At 43.3% G+C, this 19,092-nt stretch overlaps 2 protein-coding genes across 4 annotated transcripts; both read left to right on the top strand.

The window, feature by feature from the left end:
• Window positions 1-2,574, top strand: LOC148064631 (uncharacterized). The gene is made up of 2 exons (XM_087810039.1): window positions 1-129; window positions 528-2,574. The coding sequence occupies exon 2, from the start codon at window positions 539-541 to the stop codon at window positions 2,144-2,146; it is 1,608 nt and encodes a 535-aa protein (XP_087666165.1). The 5' UTR covers window positions 1-129; window positions 528-538; the 3' UTR covers window positions 2,147-2,574.
• A 346-nt stretch (window positions 2,575-2,920) lies between these two features.
• On the top strand, window positions 2,921-18,977 carry srebf2 (sterol regulatory element binding transcription factor 2). Of its 3 annotated transcripts, none has more exons than XM_087810037.1 (19): window positions 2,921-3,174; window positions 7,356-7,699; window positions 8,665-8,848; window positions 8,913-9,061; window positions 9,129-9,278; window positions 9,339-9,602; window positions 10,522-10,636; window positions 10,706-10,857; window positions 10,918-11,122; window positions 11,185-11,360; window positions 12,293-12,542; window positions 12,611-12,780; window positions 12,851-13,022; window positions 15,053-15,170; window positions 15,223-15,332; window positions 15,654-15,786; window positions 16,894-17,065; window positions 17,131-17,307; window positions 17,373-18,977. In XM_087810037.1, exons 1-19 carry the CDS (start codon window positions 3,084-3,086, stop codon window positions 17,700-17,702), a joined length of 3,462 nt encoding a protein of 1,153 aa, XP_087666163.1. In that variant the 5' UTR covers window positions 2,921-3,083; the 3' UTR covers window positions 17,703-18,977. The 3 variants fall into 3 exon arrangements, with proteins under 3 accessions (XP_087666163.1, XP_087666162.1, XP_087666161.1); XM_087810036.1 differs by having other exon boundaries at window positions 10,504-10,636; XM_087810035.1 differs by having other exon boundaries at window positions 10,522-10,857.
• Window positions 18,978-19,092: the final 115 nt, after the last annotated feature.

Genomic DNA, 19,092 nt, shown 5'->3' with positions numbered 1-19,092 from the left:
GAGGCTCAGAATGAAAGCAAAACCATTTTTCTACTCAGCCTTTCTTGACTCCTCGTTGTCGATTTGAGTCCAGAGAAATAAAAGGACTTGGAGAAAAGACCTGACAGACGATTGATTGAAACCGATCTGGTGAGAAAACTTGTTTTTATTCTAATAAGTTTGTTGCATTTCTGCGTTCAACAAAATAAAACTGTTAAAAATTGGAGACGTAAACAAAGTTCTGAACGTCACCATTAAAGGTAAATTAATCATAGGTTTGTTCACGTACGTACGTTAACATCCTGCTGTTGTCAAATGAAATATGAAATAGTACATAAAATACTGTTATCTGTAAAAATGTAAAGGTTTAATAAAATGAAAATAACATATTAAAGAAAATCAAAATCAGTTGAAATCATTCACTTAGATTTGACTCGTAGGATAAAGTTTGGTAAAGACAGGTCAGTGATTAGTCACAGGACTGACATGATGTCACGGTCAAAGAATGTTGTAACAATGAATTGAAACTTGTTTGGTTGGATCTGCAGGTGTGTTCAAAATGGCAGCAGAACTCCGCCTCGTCCTTCTTGGCATGACTGGATCTGGCAAGAGTTCGTCTGGGAACACCATCCTGGGCCAAAAGAAGTTTCAGTCAGGCTGCAGCGCCACTTCTGTCACCAGATGTTGCCAGCTGGAGAGTGCTGAACTGACTTGGGAAGATGAAGCTGAAGACAGCAGTAGCCAGGGGGCGACGATGAGCTCTGTGCGGAAGGTTTCAGTGCTTGATGTGCCTGGTCTTGGGGATACCACCTTCACTGAGGACGAAGTTCGGACGGAGATCGCCAAAAGTGTGAGTCTGTCAGCTCCTGGTCCACACGCCTTTGTTCTGGTGGTGCCTGTCGGCCGTTACACTGATCACCAGAACCAGGCCATCAGTGAGATGATGGAGATATTTGGAGAGGAAGCTGTCCGTCATCACACACTGGTCCTGTTCACCAGAGGTGATGATCTGGAGGACAAGAGCATAGAAACCTTCCTCAGAAAGGCGCCTGACACCCTTAAAGATCTGGTTAACCGGTGTGGAGGGAGGTTCCATGTCTTCAATAACAAAGACAGAAGTTCTGAGCAGGTGAAGAAGCTCCTGGAGAAGGTGGATCGCATGGTGGACATGAGTCCGACAGGGTTTTACACCAACGATTTGTTCGAGGCGGCTGAGGCCGCGATCAGAGAGGAGGAGCAGCGGATGAAGCGTCAAGATGAAAAGGAGAAGGATGGAGGAGCCACCAGGGCCAGAAAACGAGTGTCAGCTGTGAAGCGACAGTCGAGTTCTGATGACTCCGTGGGTGGAGTTTCACAAAAGATGAAGAGGGAACAGTTGCAGAGAGGAGATGGAGGCCGTTGCAATGATGAAGAGGACAGAGTCAAGATCTCCCAGAACGACCACAGGGTTCCTCGCCAGGAACAGACCCTGGTTAGGAGAGCAGCTGCGCTTTCCGCCAAGGTGCTGAACGAAATCAAGAGGCTGCTCCCTGCAGTAGCCACTGGACTTGTGGTCGGGGCAGTACTGGGGGCACTCACTCCTCTCGCAGTTGCTGGGGGGGCCCATCTCGCAGGGACTGCTGCTGGTTGGGTTGCAGGGGCCAGCGCTAAGGCTGCTGTGGGAACTTTGGTGGCAGCGACATCAGGGAAAACTGCCGTTGGCTTGGGGGCTGCAGGTGGTGCATTTGTGGGGGTCTTGGTGGGGTTCACTGCTGGAGCTGATGCTGCCAGTCCCATTGAGGGCACCAAAGAGGCTTTTAAACAGGCCAGTACCATTGGAGCCGCTGCAGTTGTGGTGGGTGCTGTTGCGGGTGCAGCTGTAGGTGGCGTGGCGGGTACGGTAGCTGCAGTCAGGGGACCTGGACTTGGCTATACAGCCAGTCAGTGTTCTACTGGTGCAGTTCCTGAAACCCCCCCTGCTGACCCCACAGTGGCTCAAGTTTTGCAAGCAGCCCCTGCTAAAACCTTCCTCACAACAGTGGCTGAGGTCAGCAAAAGATGCATAAAGTCTCTGCCCGGGTCTGTGTCTCTCAAGTTTAATGTGAAGAAAGAAAAGCCCACAGAAGAGAATTCATCTGAAAACACCACCTTTGAGCTCGCCTGGAACACCAACAAAGAATCAGCCTGATGGCTCCAATATATGCCCATGTTATTAAGAATAATCACTGCTGGATTCTAACAACGGTTGTCATCTTAACAAATCACTCATAGATCAACTTCCTGGACCACATGATTCAAGTTCTTTTAGTGTCAAATATACATGTATCAAGACAAACAGCATAGATGAACTTGTCTCTCAGACCTACAATGGAAAACATGAAGTAAACAATGAAAGGACATTAAATAAAACATTCAATTTCAATATATAAATAATAAAAACAAAAGGAAATAAATAATAAACAATACATAAATAATCAACTACTAAAACAGAATATCAACAAAAAACAAAGTTAACGTTTGTAACCACCACGTCTCTTTCTCATGCTGCACTTTTCTATGTTTAATCGCAAATATATGTAAACCATGAATAATTGTTCAATAAAAGTCATGAAATCCTTCCAAGCATTGTCTTGTTTTGTCTCAACATCTGTGGATATATTTGTCAACTTCTAATTCTAAACTATCAAGAATAAAGACACTTCAGATCGGACAGCGAGAGAAAAAGAGTAAACAAAAACAAAGCCGAAGCAGGAAGTGACGTGTCTCTTCCCTATAGGGGGCGTGGTTTATTCAAATGACGAGAGTGACGCTAGACGCGCGATCAGACCACGACGGATCCTGCGTTCTCATTGGCTGAGACCCGCTGGTCCCATGACTTCATCGCCGCCGTCTCCACCAATCAGAGCACAGCCTTGGCTCGCTCGGCGTGTGATTGTCAATGACGTAATGAACGTAGAACAAGATGGCGACACATGAAGACTTTATGGTCGCGAGTGAGTTTTTCGGCTCGAATATCCTGCTGCCGTGAGAGTTGCGCGTGGTTTGGACGACGATAGAGCCGCGAGGAAGCTGTTGGCGGCGGGAGGTGTTGCTGTGGGCGACGGGACGACGAGAGGTTCGACAGGATGGACAGCACCGAGTACATCTCGTCCATGGACAACATGGACACCAGTCTGGCGGAGTTAGGAGATGAATTCACGCTCGGAGACATCGACGGTGAGTTGTTGTCTCGTCCTGTTGTCCTGTTGTCTTGTTGTCTTGTTGTCTTGTTGTTGTTGTCCTGTTGTTGTTGTTGTTGTTGTGTGTTCAGAGCAGCTGCCATGACAACGACACACGTTAAACATCCTCATCATGACGCTGTCAAACAAGAAACATGTGATTTAAAGTCATATTTAACTTGAATTCATCACATATTGAAACATGTGATTTAAAGTCATATTTAACTTGAATTCATCACATATTGAAACATGTGATTTAAAGTCATATTTAACTTGAATTCATCACATATTGAAACATGTGATTTAAAGTCATATTTAACTTGAATTCATCACATATTGAAACATGTGATTTAAAGTCATATTTAACTTGAATTCATCACATATTGAAACATGTGATTTAAACTCATATTTAATTTGAATTCATCACATATTGAAACATGTGATTTAAAGTCATATTTAATTTGAATTCATCACATATTAAAAGCTCCTGCAGGTTCATTGATCGATGCTTTTGTTTACTTGTGAGTTGAGATTATTTTGTGGAAATCAAATCAAAATCAAATCAAGCTCTTGAGTGACGCTTAAAGAATCTATTAATCACTTGTCATATGACAACAATAATAAAAACAATAACATGAAAGATTATAAAATAAGGTTTAAACAGATGATTTCAATCTATAAAACAATAATACATTTATAAATATATCTAAGTGCACACCAAGGTAAATAATAGGAGGTCCTAACTATATTTTCATTTCAATGTAATGTCTGACTTCAGCAGGAAGAGGTGGAATCTTTCATTTCTACAAATATATTGATTGATTGATTGATCTGGTAATTGTTTATCAAAGAATCAGAACCTAAAGTCCCTCCGCGTTTGGATTTTCAAATACTTACGACTGGTTAACCTGTATATAAATATCTAAAACTCTGTCTCAGGAACAACCTTTATGGAAAATGTGTTTTTTTCTGGCCATTGCTGTTGAAACAATCCCCCAAAATCGACCCTCACCATCAACAGGTCCAAAGTTCAGAAGCTGAACTTAAGAAGAACCTAATATTACTCCAGTTTCCTTCATTACTTTGGTTTCTTTTGTGTTTTTTTCACCTTAAACGTTTGAATTCAACTCGTGAAAGAAGAGGTTTGATGATGTTGTGGTTGGAAAATGTGGGACACAAAGAGGAGTTTATGTCAGATTTTAACAAGTCTATCAAGTTCATCTTTCCATCTATCTATACTCCAAGATGAGCTGATGACACTCGAGGTGATAAAAGCAGCTAATATGCTCGAAAACAACCTTTGACCTTGAATTGAAAGAGTTCTATTTTGCTTTAAAGTGTGATTGTAACGGACAAAAAGATACATTAGTAATAAAGTCATCATTACATCAATTATTCTTATAATTGGGAATTAAAACATTTTAATGGAGACCCATATATATATATATATATATATATGTATGTATGTGTGTATGTGTGTATGTATGTGTGTGTGTGTGTGTGTGTGTGAATGTTCCTTATATTTGCACTTTGTTATCCCTTGCATGGGGTTCTTTTATTTGCACTTTGTTCTTGTTTTTATGAAACTATCTTTAGCTGGAAACACAAGGAGATGAATAAAGTCTTTATAATCTAATATATACAATATATACCAGGTGCAAAACAAATAGACTCAGGGACTCATTCATCCCTCGGGCTATTAAATTGTACAATTCTGAGTTCGGGGGCAGGAGTGGAGTGAAAGTATCTGGATGTTCTGTTCCATGTTAGTCTTTGTATCTTTGTCTTTGTTGTTTTTCTTTCCTTGACCTATGTTCTTTGTCTTTGTCTTTAGACTTAGATTGTGTCATCTTGTTCTTCCTCTTTATGTTCTTCTTATTTTATTTTTTATGTATTATTTTTTATTGTTTATGAAAAATTGCTGGCTATTGGTAAAAAACAATTTCCCAAAGGAGACCTCCTGAGGGATCAATAAAGTTTTACCTTACCTTACCTTATACGTATGTATGTATGTATGTATGTATGTATGTATATATATATATATATATATATACATATATACATAATGTGTGTATGTTTATAGACGTGCAAAACCAACTCATTTCTAAGCATCAGTCAAAGGCTGATATGAATGTTGTTGAAGTCAACATAAGTTTTTCCATGAACCTAATCATCAAGTCGAACTGACGCTGCAGGACAGCATGTCTCTCACAATCATTCCTGCTGACGAGATTTCTATTCTCCCAGCCGTGTCCGAGCAGTTTGTGCGCCAGGTTACGTAATCCCCCTTAATCACAGGGGGGTTTTGAAAAGAGAGGAATGTACAGATCCTGACAGATCCTGACAGAGGCTGCTGTCGATCCACGTACATGTCCAGGCTCATGTCTCCTCACCAGGACTGGACGATCCTCCCGAGGAGATGTCGGGAGCAGGTTTTTTCCGGAGTGTTCTCAGGCTGCACTGAAGGGTCCGAGTGAGGCGTGCGATGTCAGGGCGAAGACACAAAGATGGTCTTTATTTAAACGAAGCGCGTGAATGTTTACCGGACTATCGAGGTCACGAAGAAAACACACGTCCAAGACGTCGTCAATAACCTGAAGACGACCCGTGTGACAACATGGGACAAACAAAGTGACAGTTGTGTGAGGAACAACAAACAAAGACTTTAAGTTCTTTAACACAAAAATACACTTTTGTAAAAGTCAAGATTTCACCGGTGTTGAACAAAACGGTTCAAATTAAATGGACTTTAATGTAAGTACATACATTACAATAAAGTGTGTATGAAATAAAACTTCTGGCCTAAAGCTGATGTTTGGACATATTTTGGTTTGAAAACAAATTAAGCAGTTACGACTTCATCAAGAGTCATGTGGTCTGTAAATACTACAACACCAGAGTCAAGTACTGGACAATACTACACATATAAACTTGTTACTACACTATCACAACACCAGAGTCAAGTACTGGACAATACTACACATATATACTTGTTAATACACTATCACAACACCAGAGTCAAGTACTGGACAATAATACACATATATACTTGTTACTACACTATCACAACACCAGAGTCAAGTACTGGACAATACTACACATATATACTTGTTAATACACTATCACAACACCAGAGTCAAGTACTGGACAATACTACACATATATACTTGTTACTACACTATCACAACACCAGAGTCAAGTACTGGACAATACTACACATATATACTTGTTACTACACTATCACAACACCATCACAACACCAGAGTCAAGTACTGGACAATACTACACATATATACTTGTTGCTACACTATCACAACACCAGAGTCAAGTACCGGACAATACTACACATATATACTTGTTACTACACTATCACAACACCAGAGTCAAGTACTGGACAATACTACACATATATACTTGTTGCTACACTATCACAACACCAGAGTCAAGTACTGGACAATACTACACATATATACTTGTTACTACACTATCACAACACCAGAGTCAAGTACTGGACAATACTACACATATATACTTGTTACTACACTATCACAACACCAGAGTCAAGTACTGGACAATACTACACATAAATACTTGTTACTACACTAACATCTGACTGACACTGTTGTGAAGTAACTAGTAATCGTTGAGGGCAGAGATGTGTCGTGACAGGTTCGCTCTTCTCTCCTCCATAGACCGACAAATCTCCCCTTTACCTTTGACCTCGGTGTCGACCTTGACCGTTTATGATCAGACCTGGACTCGTGCAACATTTCAAGGCCGTTCCACTCTTGTTTTCGTCTCCTTATCTGTGAAACATGGCGACATTTATGGTCTTCAAAGGACGGGTTTTACCACCAGTATCTCTGACCCGCCGTGGATGGTGTCGGTGAAGAGCACCTGTGACCTTGAAGCGTCGATAAACATGGGTTTCTTCATGTCGCTGTCATCGCTATCTTGACTTATATTTGAAACGTCGTTTGAAATCATGGAATTCAAAACGCATAGAGTTTGATATTTTAATGACAATCATTCAAAAAATAAATGTTCTAAATTCAATATTTTTAAATGAGTAGATTCAACATATTATACACACATTATATATAATTCGATGCTAAAAAACATTGTCATAAAACATTTCAATGTAAACGTCTATGTTCAACCGTTCGTTTTGTTCCGCAGAGATGCTGCAGTTCGTCAGTAACCAGGTGGGAGATCTGCCGGACCTGTTCGAGGACCAGATGAACCACTCGGGCGTCAGCAGCACGCCACGACCCCCCAACCTGACCCCTCAGCCCCCCCTCACACCGCAGACGCCCACTTCTTACCAGAACGTCAGCTTCCCCGCCGCCCAGACCCTCTCCCCTCAGTCCATGCCCCTCACCCCTCCACTCACCCCCGCCCAGACCCCGCCCACCCCGCCGGCCGCACAGGTGACCCGCATCCCCCCTCTCCTGCAGCCACGCCCTCAGGTGGTCCAGGCCATCCAGCCTCACCCCCAGCAGACGTCTCAGGCCACCATCCAGGTGAGAACACCGTGAATCATTGTTGTCGTCAGAGGTGCCAACATCTCCACCTGTGGAGGTGAACAGGGACAGAAGAATCAACGGTTTATATATTCATTCTTACTGCGTTGACTCACAGAGTAATACTGCAGAGACTCGGAGTAATACTGCATTGACTCACGGAGTAATACTGCAGAGACTCTCGGAGTAATACTGCAGAGACTCTCGGAGTAATACTGCATTGACTCACGGAGTAATACTGCAAAGACTCTCGGAGTAATACTGCATTGACTCACGGAGTAATACTGCAGAGACTCTCTGAGTAATACTGCATTGACTCACGGAGTAATACTGCATTGACTCACGGAGTAATACTGCATTGACTCACGGAGTAATACTGCAGAGACTCACTGAGTAATACTGCAGAGACTCTTGGGAGTAATACTGCGGAGACTCGCGGAGTAATACTAGGAAGAATCGCGGAGTAATACTAGGAAGACTCCCGGAGTAATACTCCGAAGACTTTTGGAGTATTACTGCATTGACTCCTGGAGTAATACTAGGAAGAATCTCGTAGTAATACTAGGGAGACTCACGGAGTAATACTAGGGAGACTCACAGAGTAATACTAGGGAAACTCACGGAGTAATGCTAAAGGAGACTCAGAGTAATACTGCAAAGACTTTTGAAGTAATACTGCATAGACTCATGGAGTAATACTAGGGAGACTGGCCGAGTAATAATAGGGAAACACACGGAGTAATACTAGGGAGTCTCACGAAGGGGGTCTACAAGAATAGTTTTTTGTCTGATAACTAATGGAAGGGATTTGATGTAATGGGATTGGGTGTTTGAATGGAGACAGACACCTCTAGTGGTCATATAAATATCTACATGACGGTTAGAAGCTTTACTCTTGTAGAAAACACGTCAAAGGCTGTCACTCCTAGTCGTCATACAAGGTTTGATCAAATCTTTCATTGCAGATGCACAATCAGATCCCCATGCATACACAAAGCTTCCCCGTACACACTCTGGTCCAGACCCACAACCAGGCCCTCCCCATCCAGACCCAGGCTCCACAGACTGTGATGATCACCTCCAGTGGACAGTCGCGCTTCATTCACAACCAGGTCATCTGCCACCAGAGTCCTGCGCCTAGTTTCCAAGGTAACCCCTGTTTTTGAGCCCGTCGTGTCCTCCCGGCGTTGACCCGACAACTCTCCTGCCTCAGTCCTTCAGCCACAGATGCAGAGCATCATGACGTCACCGCAGCTGCAGCCCATGACCATTCAGCACCAGCGTGTTCTGACCCAGAACGGTCAGACCATCCAGACCCTGGCGTCGCCCGCCACGGTCCACACCATGCAGCAGCAGATGCCCGTCAGTGAGGATGTGGTCACTTATGGACCGCTTCTGTCTTGCTCACCCGCCTGGTTCTTTCCGGCAGGTTCTGGTCCAACAGCCGCAAATACTCAAGACGGATTCCCTGGTTCTGACCACACTGAAGCCCGACGGGACTCAGGTGTTGTCCACTATGCAGAGCCCCGGCATCACCACCCTGACCGCACCCATGCAGAACACGGCGCTGCAGGTTCCGGTGAGTTCTGGCCCGTGAACGATGTTGAAGAACCGGATGTGAAGTGGAGCGTGTGTGCAGACGCTGATGAGCAGCAACATCCTCACCACCGTGCCCGTCATGATGGGCGGCGACAAGATCCCCATCAAGCAGCTGCAGACCGTCTCGGCCCACTCCTCGCCGCGGCCCTGCCTGGAGCAGAGCCAGATGCTGGTGGGCCCGGGCGGGGTCGTGAAGGAGGGCGAGAGGAGGACCACCCACAACATCATCGAGAAGAGATACAGGTCGTCCATCAACGACAAGATCGTGGAGCTCAGAGACCTGGTGATGGGCAACGACGCCAAGGTTTGTCAAGACTCCTGCTACTGCTATTCCTACTACTTGTACTACAACTATTACTACTACTTATAATACTACTACTACCATTTACGCTAATACTACTACTTCTACCACTTCTAACAACATTCCTACTACTACTACTACTGTTATTACTAATATTACTACTACAACAACTACTACCATTAATACAACTACTACTACTACTTCCATTAATAAAACTACTACTACTATTTCTACGACTACAATCAAATACTAGACTACTACTACAATCACTTATGGTAATACTAATACTACTATTACAACTACTGATACTACTACTACCATTTCCGCTTATACTACTACTTCTACCACTTCTACCACCAATTCTACTACTGCTACCACTACTACTACTACTGTTATTATTAATATTACTACAACAACGACTACTACCATTAATACAACTAATACTACTATTTCTACTACTACAATCAAATACTAGACTACTACTACAACCACTTATGGTATTACTACTACTATTACTACTTTTACTGCTACTCTACTACTACTATTACCTCTTACTTCTACTACTACTACTTCTTGTATTGCTACTATTATAACCACTACAACTTACTACTACCACTTATACAATTGTAACTACTGCTACCACTTTTACTTATACCTCTTGTATACTACTACAACGTTTACTAGTGCTACTTGTACTAATACTACTGCTACTACTTCAGCTAATACTACTCCTAATATTTCTACCGCTACCATTAATGCTACTTGTATTTCTTCTACTTGTACTACCACCACTAGTACTGCTACTATTATTACAAGTATTGCTACGACTACTTCATTTAATGCTGTACCTATTAGCTTAGCTAGATGCTAGTACATGGTACTGATGTTAACGTACTTGCTTCAGTGTCTCACTTCCTTGCAGATGCACAAGTCTGGAGTCCTGAGAAAAGCCATCGACTACATCAAGTACCTGCAGCAGGTGAACCAGAAGCTGCGGCAGGAGAACCTGGCTCTGAAGATGGGGACCCAGAAGAACAGTGAGTGGCAGGTCCAGGAGCAGCAGGTCCAGGAGCAGCAGCATGAGCTGGTGTCGGTCTGTTCCTCAGAGCAAGTGTCGCCCGACGACGACGTGGAGCTGAAGCAGGAGCACGTGATGATGTCGCCGCCGCCCTCGGAGTCTGGCTCCGGCTCGCCGCACCAGTTCTCCCCGTACTGCGTGGACTCTGAGCCGGGGAGTCCTCTGCTGGAGCACGAGCAGGTAGAGACCCGGCCCGCCTCGTGCGACGACCAGGACCTGATGTCGCCCCCTCTGTCCCAGATGAAGGACGAGCCGGACTCCCCGTCCTCGGTCGGAGTCATGGACGGGTCGCGGCTGCTCCTCTGTGTCCTGACCTTCTTCTGCCTGTCCCTCAACCCGCTGCCGGCGCTCCTGGGCCCCGAGTCCTCCGGGGCCTCCCCCGTGTCTCCCGGACATGGACCCACCAGGTCCCTGTTCTCGTCTCCGGATCCCTCCCAGGACTTCGGTGAGGTTTTCAGCCGATGCGTCTTGAAAAAGGTCGGATCCGTAACCTTGGTTCTGCTCCAGCGTCCTGGCTCCGCCTCCTGTTGCCGTGGGTGATGGTGTGGGTGCTGAGTGGGGTGGGGGCGGTGTGGGGCTTCGTGAGGGTCCTGTACCTGTGGGAGCCTGTGACCCCCCTGCACTCCCCCAGGTCTGTGTCCTTCTGGAGGCACCGCAAGCAGGCGGACCTGCACCTGAAGAGAGTGAGTGTGTTTTTAGTCGTTAAGATAGTATTGATAATATTGATAATATTGATGATATTGATAATGTTGATGATATTGATGATATTGATAATATTGACGATGTGATGATGGTGATAATATTGATAATATTTATAATGTTGATAATAGTGATGATAGTGATAAAATTGATAATGTTGATGATATTGATAATATTGCTAATGTTGATAATATTGATGATATTGATAATGTTGATGATATTGATAATGTTGATAATATTGATGATGTTGATAATATTGATGATATTGATAAAATTGATAATGTTGATGATATTGATAATGTTGATAATATTGATGATGTTGATAATATTGATGATATTGATAATGTTGATGATATTGATAATGTTGATAATGTTGATAATATTGATAATGTTGATAATATTGATGATGTTGATAATATTGATGATATTGATAATGTTGATGATATTGATGATAGTGATGATATTGATGATGTTGATAATATTGATGATGTTGATAATATTGATGATAGTGATGATATTGATAATGTTGATGATATTGATAATGTTGATAATATTGATGATGTTGATAATATTGATGATGTTGATAATATTGATGATATTGATAATAGTGATGATATTGATAATATTGATGATATTGGTAATATTGATGATATTAATACTGTTGATGATGGTGATGATAGTGATGATAGTGATAATATTGATGATGTTGATAATATTGATGATATTAATAATGTTGATGATAGTGATGATAGTGATAAAATTGATAATATTGATAATATTGATAATTTTGATAATGTTGATAATACTGATACACTGAACACATGTTAATTGACAGTATCTAGTCTTGTATCGTGACATCAACACACTTTGACGACAACACTTAAGTGCTGCAGCTTGACCTCCATGTTCCCCTCAGGGCGACTACGCGGAGGCGATGGTCAGTCTCGAGACCTGCTTGTCGGTCCTGAGCCGAGTTCTTCCTGTGACCCGACTGGACCTGGTCTGCTCGGTGACCTGGAACGTGATCCGCTACTGCCTGCACCGGCCGACCCCCCTGGGCTGGCTGGTGCAGCAGGTGCGGGGGAGGCACGAGGGCGACGAGGCTCGCACCAGCGCCAGGGACGCGGCGCTCGTGTACCATCGGCTGAGTCAGCTGCAGCTCACAGGTCAGGCCCCGCCGGTCAAAGATTGAGGAGGAAGTGACATCATCGTCCGGTTCCCTCTCACCTGGCAGGTAAGCTGCAGCAGCGCAGCAGCGGCTGGGCCTTGTCTCTGTCCCTCAGCGCCGTCAACCTGAGCGAGAGCGCCAAAGGCAAGATGGATCCGGCCCAGCTGGCCCAGATCTACGTGACGGCGGCCACGGCGCTGCGCTCGGTGCTGGGTCACCACCTCACCTGTCTGCCGGTACCTGTCGCTGGTTCGACGCCTCGCAGTCACTTCGGAGCAGCGACCAACCTGTCGTCTTCTCGCTCAGGGACACTTCCTGAGCTGCGCTGAAGGCGCCGCGCCGCCGCCGGAGAACAAACACAACCACGACGGCCTGAACTGGATCTTCACGCCGCTGGGAAGACAGTTCTTCCTGAGCTGTGATTGGTCGGTGCAGTCTGAGAACAGTGAAGGCGTGTTCACCACTCGGAGAGACTCAGGTGCTACATCCAATACTACTACTACTATTACTATCACTACTTGTATTACTATCACTACTACTATTACGATCACTACTTGTCTTACTATTACTATCACTACTACTATTACTACTACTATCACTACTACTACTACCAATAAAGTTTTACCTTACCTTACCTTACTGTTACTACTACTACTACTATTACTATCACTATCACTACTACTACTATTACCATCACTACTACTACTACTACTGTTACTAATACTACTACTATTACTATCACTATCACTACTACTACTATTACTATCACTACTTGTATTACTATTACTATCACTACTACTACTATTACTATCACTACTTGTATTACTACCACTACTATTACTATCACTACTTGTATTACTATTACTATCACTACTTTTATTACTATTACTACCACTACTATGACTATTACTAGTACTACTACTTGTATTACTATTACTACTATTACTATTACTATTACTAATTCTATTACCATTACTACTATTACTATCACTACTACTACTACTTGTATTACTATGACTACTACTACTATTACTATCACTACTTGTATTACTATTACTATCACTATTACTTTTACTACTACTATTACTACTACTACTTCTATTACCATTACTAATATTACTATCACTATCACTACTTATATTAATATCACTACTAGTGCTATTACTATTACTATTACAATCACTGCTACTACTATAACTATTACAATCACTACTACTACTACTAATATTACTATCACTACTACTACTACTATTATTATCACTACTGTTTACATTACTATCACAACTACTACTATTGCTATTACTACTACTTGTATTACTATCACTACTACTACTATTACTATCACTACTACTACTACTACTATTATTATCACTACTTTTTACATTACTATCCCTTCAACTACTATTACTATCACTACTACTTCTATTACTATCACTACTACTACTATTACTATCACTTCAACTACTATTACTATCACTACTACTACTATTACTATCCCTTCAACTACTATTACTATCACTACTACTACTATTACTATCCCTTCAACTACTATTACTATCACTACTTCTTCTATTACCATCACTACTACTACTATTACTACTACTATTACTATCCCTTCAACTACTATTACTATCCCTTCTACTACTATTACTATCACTACTACTACTATTACTATCCCTTCAACTACTATTACTATCACTACTACTACTATTACTATCCCTTCAACTACTATTACTATCACTACTACTTCTATTACTATCACTACTACTACTATTACTACTACTATTACTATCCCTTCAACTACTATTACTATCACTACTACTACTATTACTATCCCTTCAACTACTATGACTATCACTACTACTTCTATTACTATCACTACTACTACTATTACTACTACTATTACTATCCCTTCTACTATTATTACTATCACTATTACTACTATTACTATCCCTTCAACTACTATTACTATCACTACTACTTCTATTACTATCACTACTACTACTATTACTACTACTATTACTATCCCTTCTACTATTATTACTATCACTATTACTACTATTACTATCCCTTCAACTACTATTACTATCACTACTACTTCTATTACTATCACTACTACTACTATTACTATCACTACTACTACTATTACTATCACTACTACTTCTATTACTATCACTACTACTACTATTACTATCCCTTCAACTACTATTACTATCCCTTCTACTATTATTACTATCACTATTACTACTATTACTATCCCTTCAACTACTATTACTATCACTACTACTTCTATTACTATCACTACTACTACTATTACTATCACTACTACTACTATTACTATCACTACTACTTCTATTACTATCACTACTACTACTATTACTATCCCTTCAACTACTATTACTATCCCTTCTACTATTATTACTATCACTATTACTACTATTACTATCCCTTCAACTACTATTACTATCACTACTACTACTCGGGTGTAAACCTCTGTGTCCTCCTCAGCCGACCCGGTGGCTCAGCTTCATGGCTGCTTCTGCAGGAAGCTCCTGGAGCGAGCGGTCCACACACTCATCCAGCCTCAGAGCGACTCTGACGCAGGAACACGCCCCGCAGACCCAGGGTGAGCCTGAAGTTGATATTTGTGGTGTCGTGTTGCTGACGTCTGTCTGCAGGGAGTTCTTCAGCGCCCTGGAGTTCCTGCAGCTGCTGAACAACTGCACGGAAGACTCTCCTCTTCCTCCTCCTCCTTTCTCCTCCTCTCCCTCTCACACCATCACGCCAGGTACAGTGACTCCTCCTCCCTGCACCCATGTGTGTTAGTGTGTGTGTTGTACCGTTTGTGTGAAGCACAGGCTTGTTTGTGTGTGTATTATTGTTAGTCTGCATGTGCACATGTATTTGTTTAAGATATTGTGTGTTTATGTGTGTATTAATGTTTTGTGTTAAATATTTTGTGTATGTGTGAGATATTGTGTGTGTGTGTGTGTGTGTGTGTGTGTGACGTCCACCATGGTGTCATACAGCAGCAGGAAGTGAAAGTGGACAAAAAGCAAAGACTTCCTGGTCTGTCCTCAACTGAAGTTTCATCTTTTCTCACCGTCAGTTGGAGACCCGGTGTGTCGCTGGTGGGCTCTGTTCCTGAAGGCCGCCGTCTATTGGCTGCAGGGTGATGATGTCACCGTGAGGTCATTGTTGGCTGAAGCTGACCGCATGCCGAGAGCTCTGCACGCTCTGGAGTGAGTACCTCGCTGTCCATGCTTTATGCGACATTTGCGGCATGCCTTGTGCGACATGTGCGACATAAATGTGGCATGCCTTGTGCGACATAAATGTGGCATGCTTTGTGCGACATGTGCGACATAAATGTGGCATGCCTTGTGCGACATGTGCGACATAAATGTGGCATGCCTTGTGCGACATGTGTGACATAAATGTGGCATGCCTTGTGCGACATAAATGTGGCATGCCTTGTGCGACATGTGTGACATAAATGTGGCATGCCTTGTGCGACATGTGCGACATAAATGTGGCATGCCTTGTGCGACATGTGCGACATAAATGTGGCATGCCTTGTGCGACATGTGCGACATAAATGTGGCATGCCTTGTGCGACATGTGCGACATAAATGTGGCATGCCTTGTGCGACATGTGCGACATAAATGTGGCATGCTTTGTGCGACATGTGCGACATAAATGTGGCATGCCTTGTGCGACATGTGCGACATAAATGTGGCATGCCTTGTGCGACATGTGCGACATAAATGTGGCATGCCTTGTGCGACATAAATGTGGCATGCCTTGTGCGACATGTGTGACATAAATGTGGCATGCCTTGTGCGACATGTGCGACATAAATGTGGCATGCCTTGTGCGACATGTGCGACATAAATGTGGCATGCCTTGTGCGACATAAATGTGGCATGCCTTGTGCGACATGTGCGACATAAATGTGGCATGCCTTGTGCGACATAAATGTGGCATGCCTTGTGCGACATGTGCGACATATACGTATGTGTCGTGCCTTGTGCGACATATGCTTCGTGCGACATATGTGGCATGCCTTGTGCGACATATTCGGCATGTGCGACATATGTGGCATGCCTTGTGCGACATATGTGTCGTGCCTTGTGCGACATATTCGGCATGTGCGACATATGTGGCATGCCTTGTGCGACATATATGTGTTGTGCCTTGTGCGACATATTCGGCATGTGCGACATATGTGGCATGCCTTGTGCAATGTATGTGGCATCCTTCATGCGACATGTGCGACACCTTATACGCCATATGCGGCATGTTCGGACGTCAACTTCCTGTAACCACGGTGCTTCCTGTGTTGCAGTCACTCTCTGCCCAAAGCCGTGCTGCTGCTGTGCAAGGCAGTGCAGGTGAGTTTGAATCCGCTGAAGGGAGAGGGAGCAACTTCCTGTCTGTCTCACTGCGACCGCGCCAGCAACTTCCTGCGCTCTGGAATCTCAGTACCTGTAGCTCAGTCCGGCAACTGGCTCAACAAGGTGCGTGTCTTTGTGTATCTTCTGTGTGCTTGTGTGCGTCTCTGATGGTGGACTCTGGTCTTCAGGGTGTGGAGCTGCTGGTCTGTGATCTTCTGCTGACTCTGAGGACCAGTCTGTGGCAGCGGGGGGGTAGCAGCAACGGAGAGCCCAGTCCCACACCAGGCTCCCAGCTAGCCGGGTTCCAGAGGGACCTGAGCGCCCTGAGGAGGCTGACCCAGTGTTACAGACAAGCTCAGCACAAGGTGCCCTTGAGCATGACGTCACGATGACGTCGTCGGTCCTGCTCACCTGAGCCTCCTCTCTGCAGGTGTTCCTCCACGAGACCACCGTGAGGCTGATGGCCGGAGCCAGTCCCACCAGAACCCACCAGCTGCTGGAGCACAACCTGCGGCGCCGCACGCACGGGTCTCACCCCGCGGAGGGCGAGTGTGTGCTGGGAGAGAGAGAGCGCGCTCACGCCATCCTGCTGGCCTGTCGCCACCTGCCCATGCCCCTGCTGACCCCGCCCGGGCACCGCGCCCGCCTGCTGGCCGAGGCCAAGCGCACCCTGGAGCGCGTGGGCGACCGACGCTCTCTTCAGGACTGTCAGCAGATCCTGCTGCGCCTGAGCGGAGGCACCACCATCGCTGCCACCTGAACACACACACACACACACACTTACATTAAAACACAAGACGTTTATTTTATAATAATTTATTACAGAAACTCATTTTCTACAAACTTATGCTCTTATTTCACGTCATCATTCCACGTTTAAATAAATATGACGTTTTGTTACCTGCGCACTGTAGCACAACTGTGCCCCCGTGTGGCCACGTTGCAGTACTGCACATGAAAACGAATCTTAATTTAAAAAAACTACAGAATTAAAAACGTCACAAATATTTCTTGCTGTCAACACGTGAGTTGGACGTGTGGGGTCGTGACCTTCGGAACAATCACAAGCGCGTCGGGCCTCGGACTCGAACCTTCGGACTCTAACTACCTCAAACACGAGCCGGGGCAGCGGAGCGGCGCCCCCTGCTGTCGGAGTTAAGGTCGCAGCAGAGCGTAGTACAATTGTACATAATTGTAAATACATTTCAGATGAAATTCACTCGGACGAAGAAGTTTTACTGAAACTGGGAAGATTTTCTTTTTTCACTTTTAACGTCGACATGAAAATGTTTTGGCAGCAAAAGAAACGAATAAAGTTTATAAAATATAGTCAATAGTTTAATACTTTAGTACTTATTAAATATCATTAATATACGCAGGGATCACAGAAACAACACATTCCCTTTTTTTTCCAATTAAGAAAAACCTACACATTGATTTCATTTAAATTGATCAAATAAATGTGAAATTCAAGTTATTAATGATGTACAAATACGTCAAATAATTCGAGAAAAGACAATAATAATGTTTCAGACTTTGAATATTTAAGAAACCATGTGACTATTTTTTTAACTCGTTTATTTTCAAATGTGTTTTATAGAAAAAACTAAACGGCTGAAGTGAAGAAACGACTTCAAAGACAAACGGAATGTTCGCTGAACAAAAGTCATCGCAGCTGAAATTTTTACCCCAAAAAACAACCTTTTTTTCTTGCACTTTGTTCCTTTTAGATAAATGAGGTTTTTAATGTGTTCTGTTCGCAGGAAACATGTTTGTCGGACCAAGCGGACCATGTGTGTGTTTGTTTTATTTAACCGTGTCACGAAGGGAAGGATTTCCTCTCGACATGTTTTGTCTCATTTAGAGAAAAGTGAACAATATTTTTGGGAAGCAGCAGGTGACGGGGAAGTGGGAGGGGCTTAGACACACCTGCGATTATTATATTGATGTTACATTCGTTTGCCTTTTGTGTCTTTGAATGTCTTTGTGTTGGAAGTTGTTTTGTTTTTTTTAAATAAAACTGCTCTAAACTCTTTTTGTGTTTTTACTCATTCTTGGACGTAAAGACAACAAATATTTTTATATCTTTATAAATGTACATATGATGAGAATCCATTGTTGTAAACACACCACATGTATAGATATATCAC

This window comes from Callionymus lyra, chromosome 15, assembly GCF_982586985.1.
Source record: "Callionymus lyra chromosome 15, fCalLyr1.hap1.1, whole genome shotgun sequence".
Taxonomy (NCBI): Eukaryota; Metazoa; Chordata; class Actinopteri; order Syngnathiformes; family Callionymidae; genus Callionymus; species Callionymus lyra.
The sequence above is the reverse complement of the archived record's forward strand: the minus strand, read 5'-3'. Positions and strand labels throughout refer to the sequence as shown.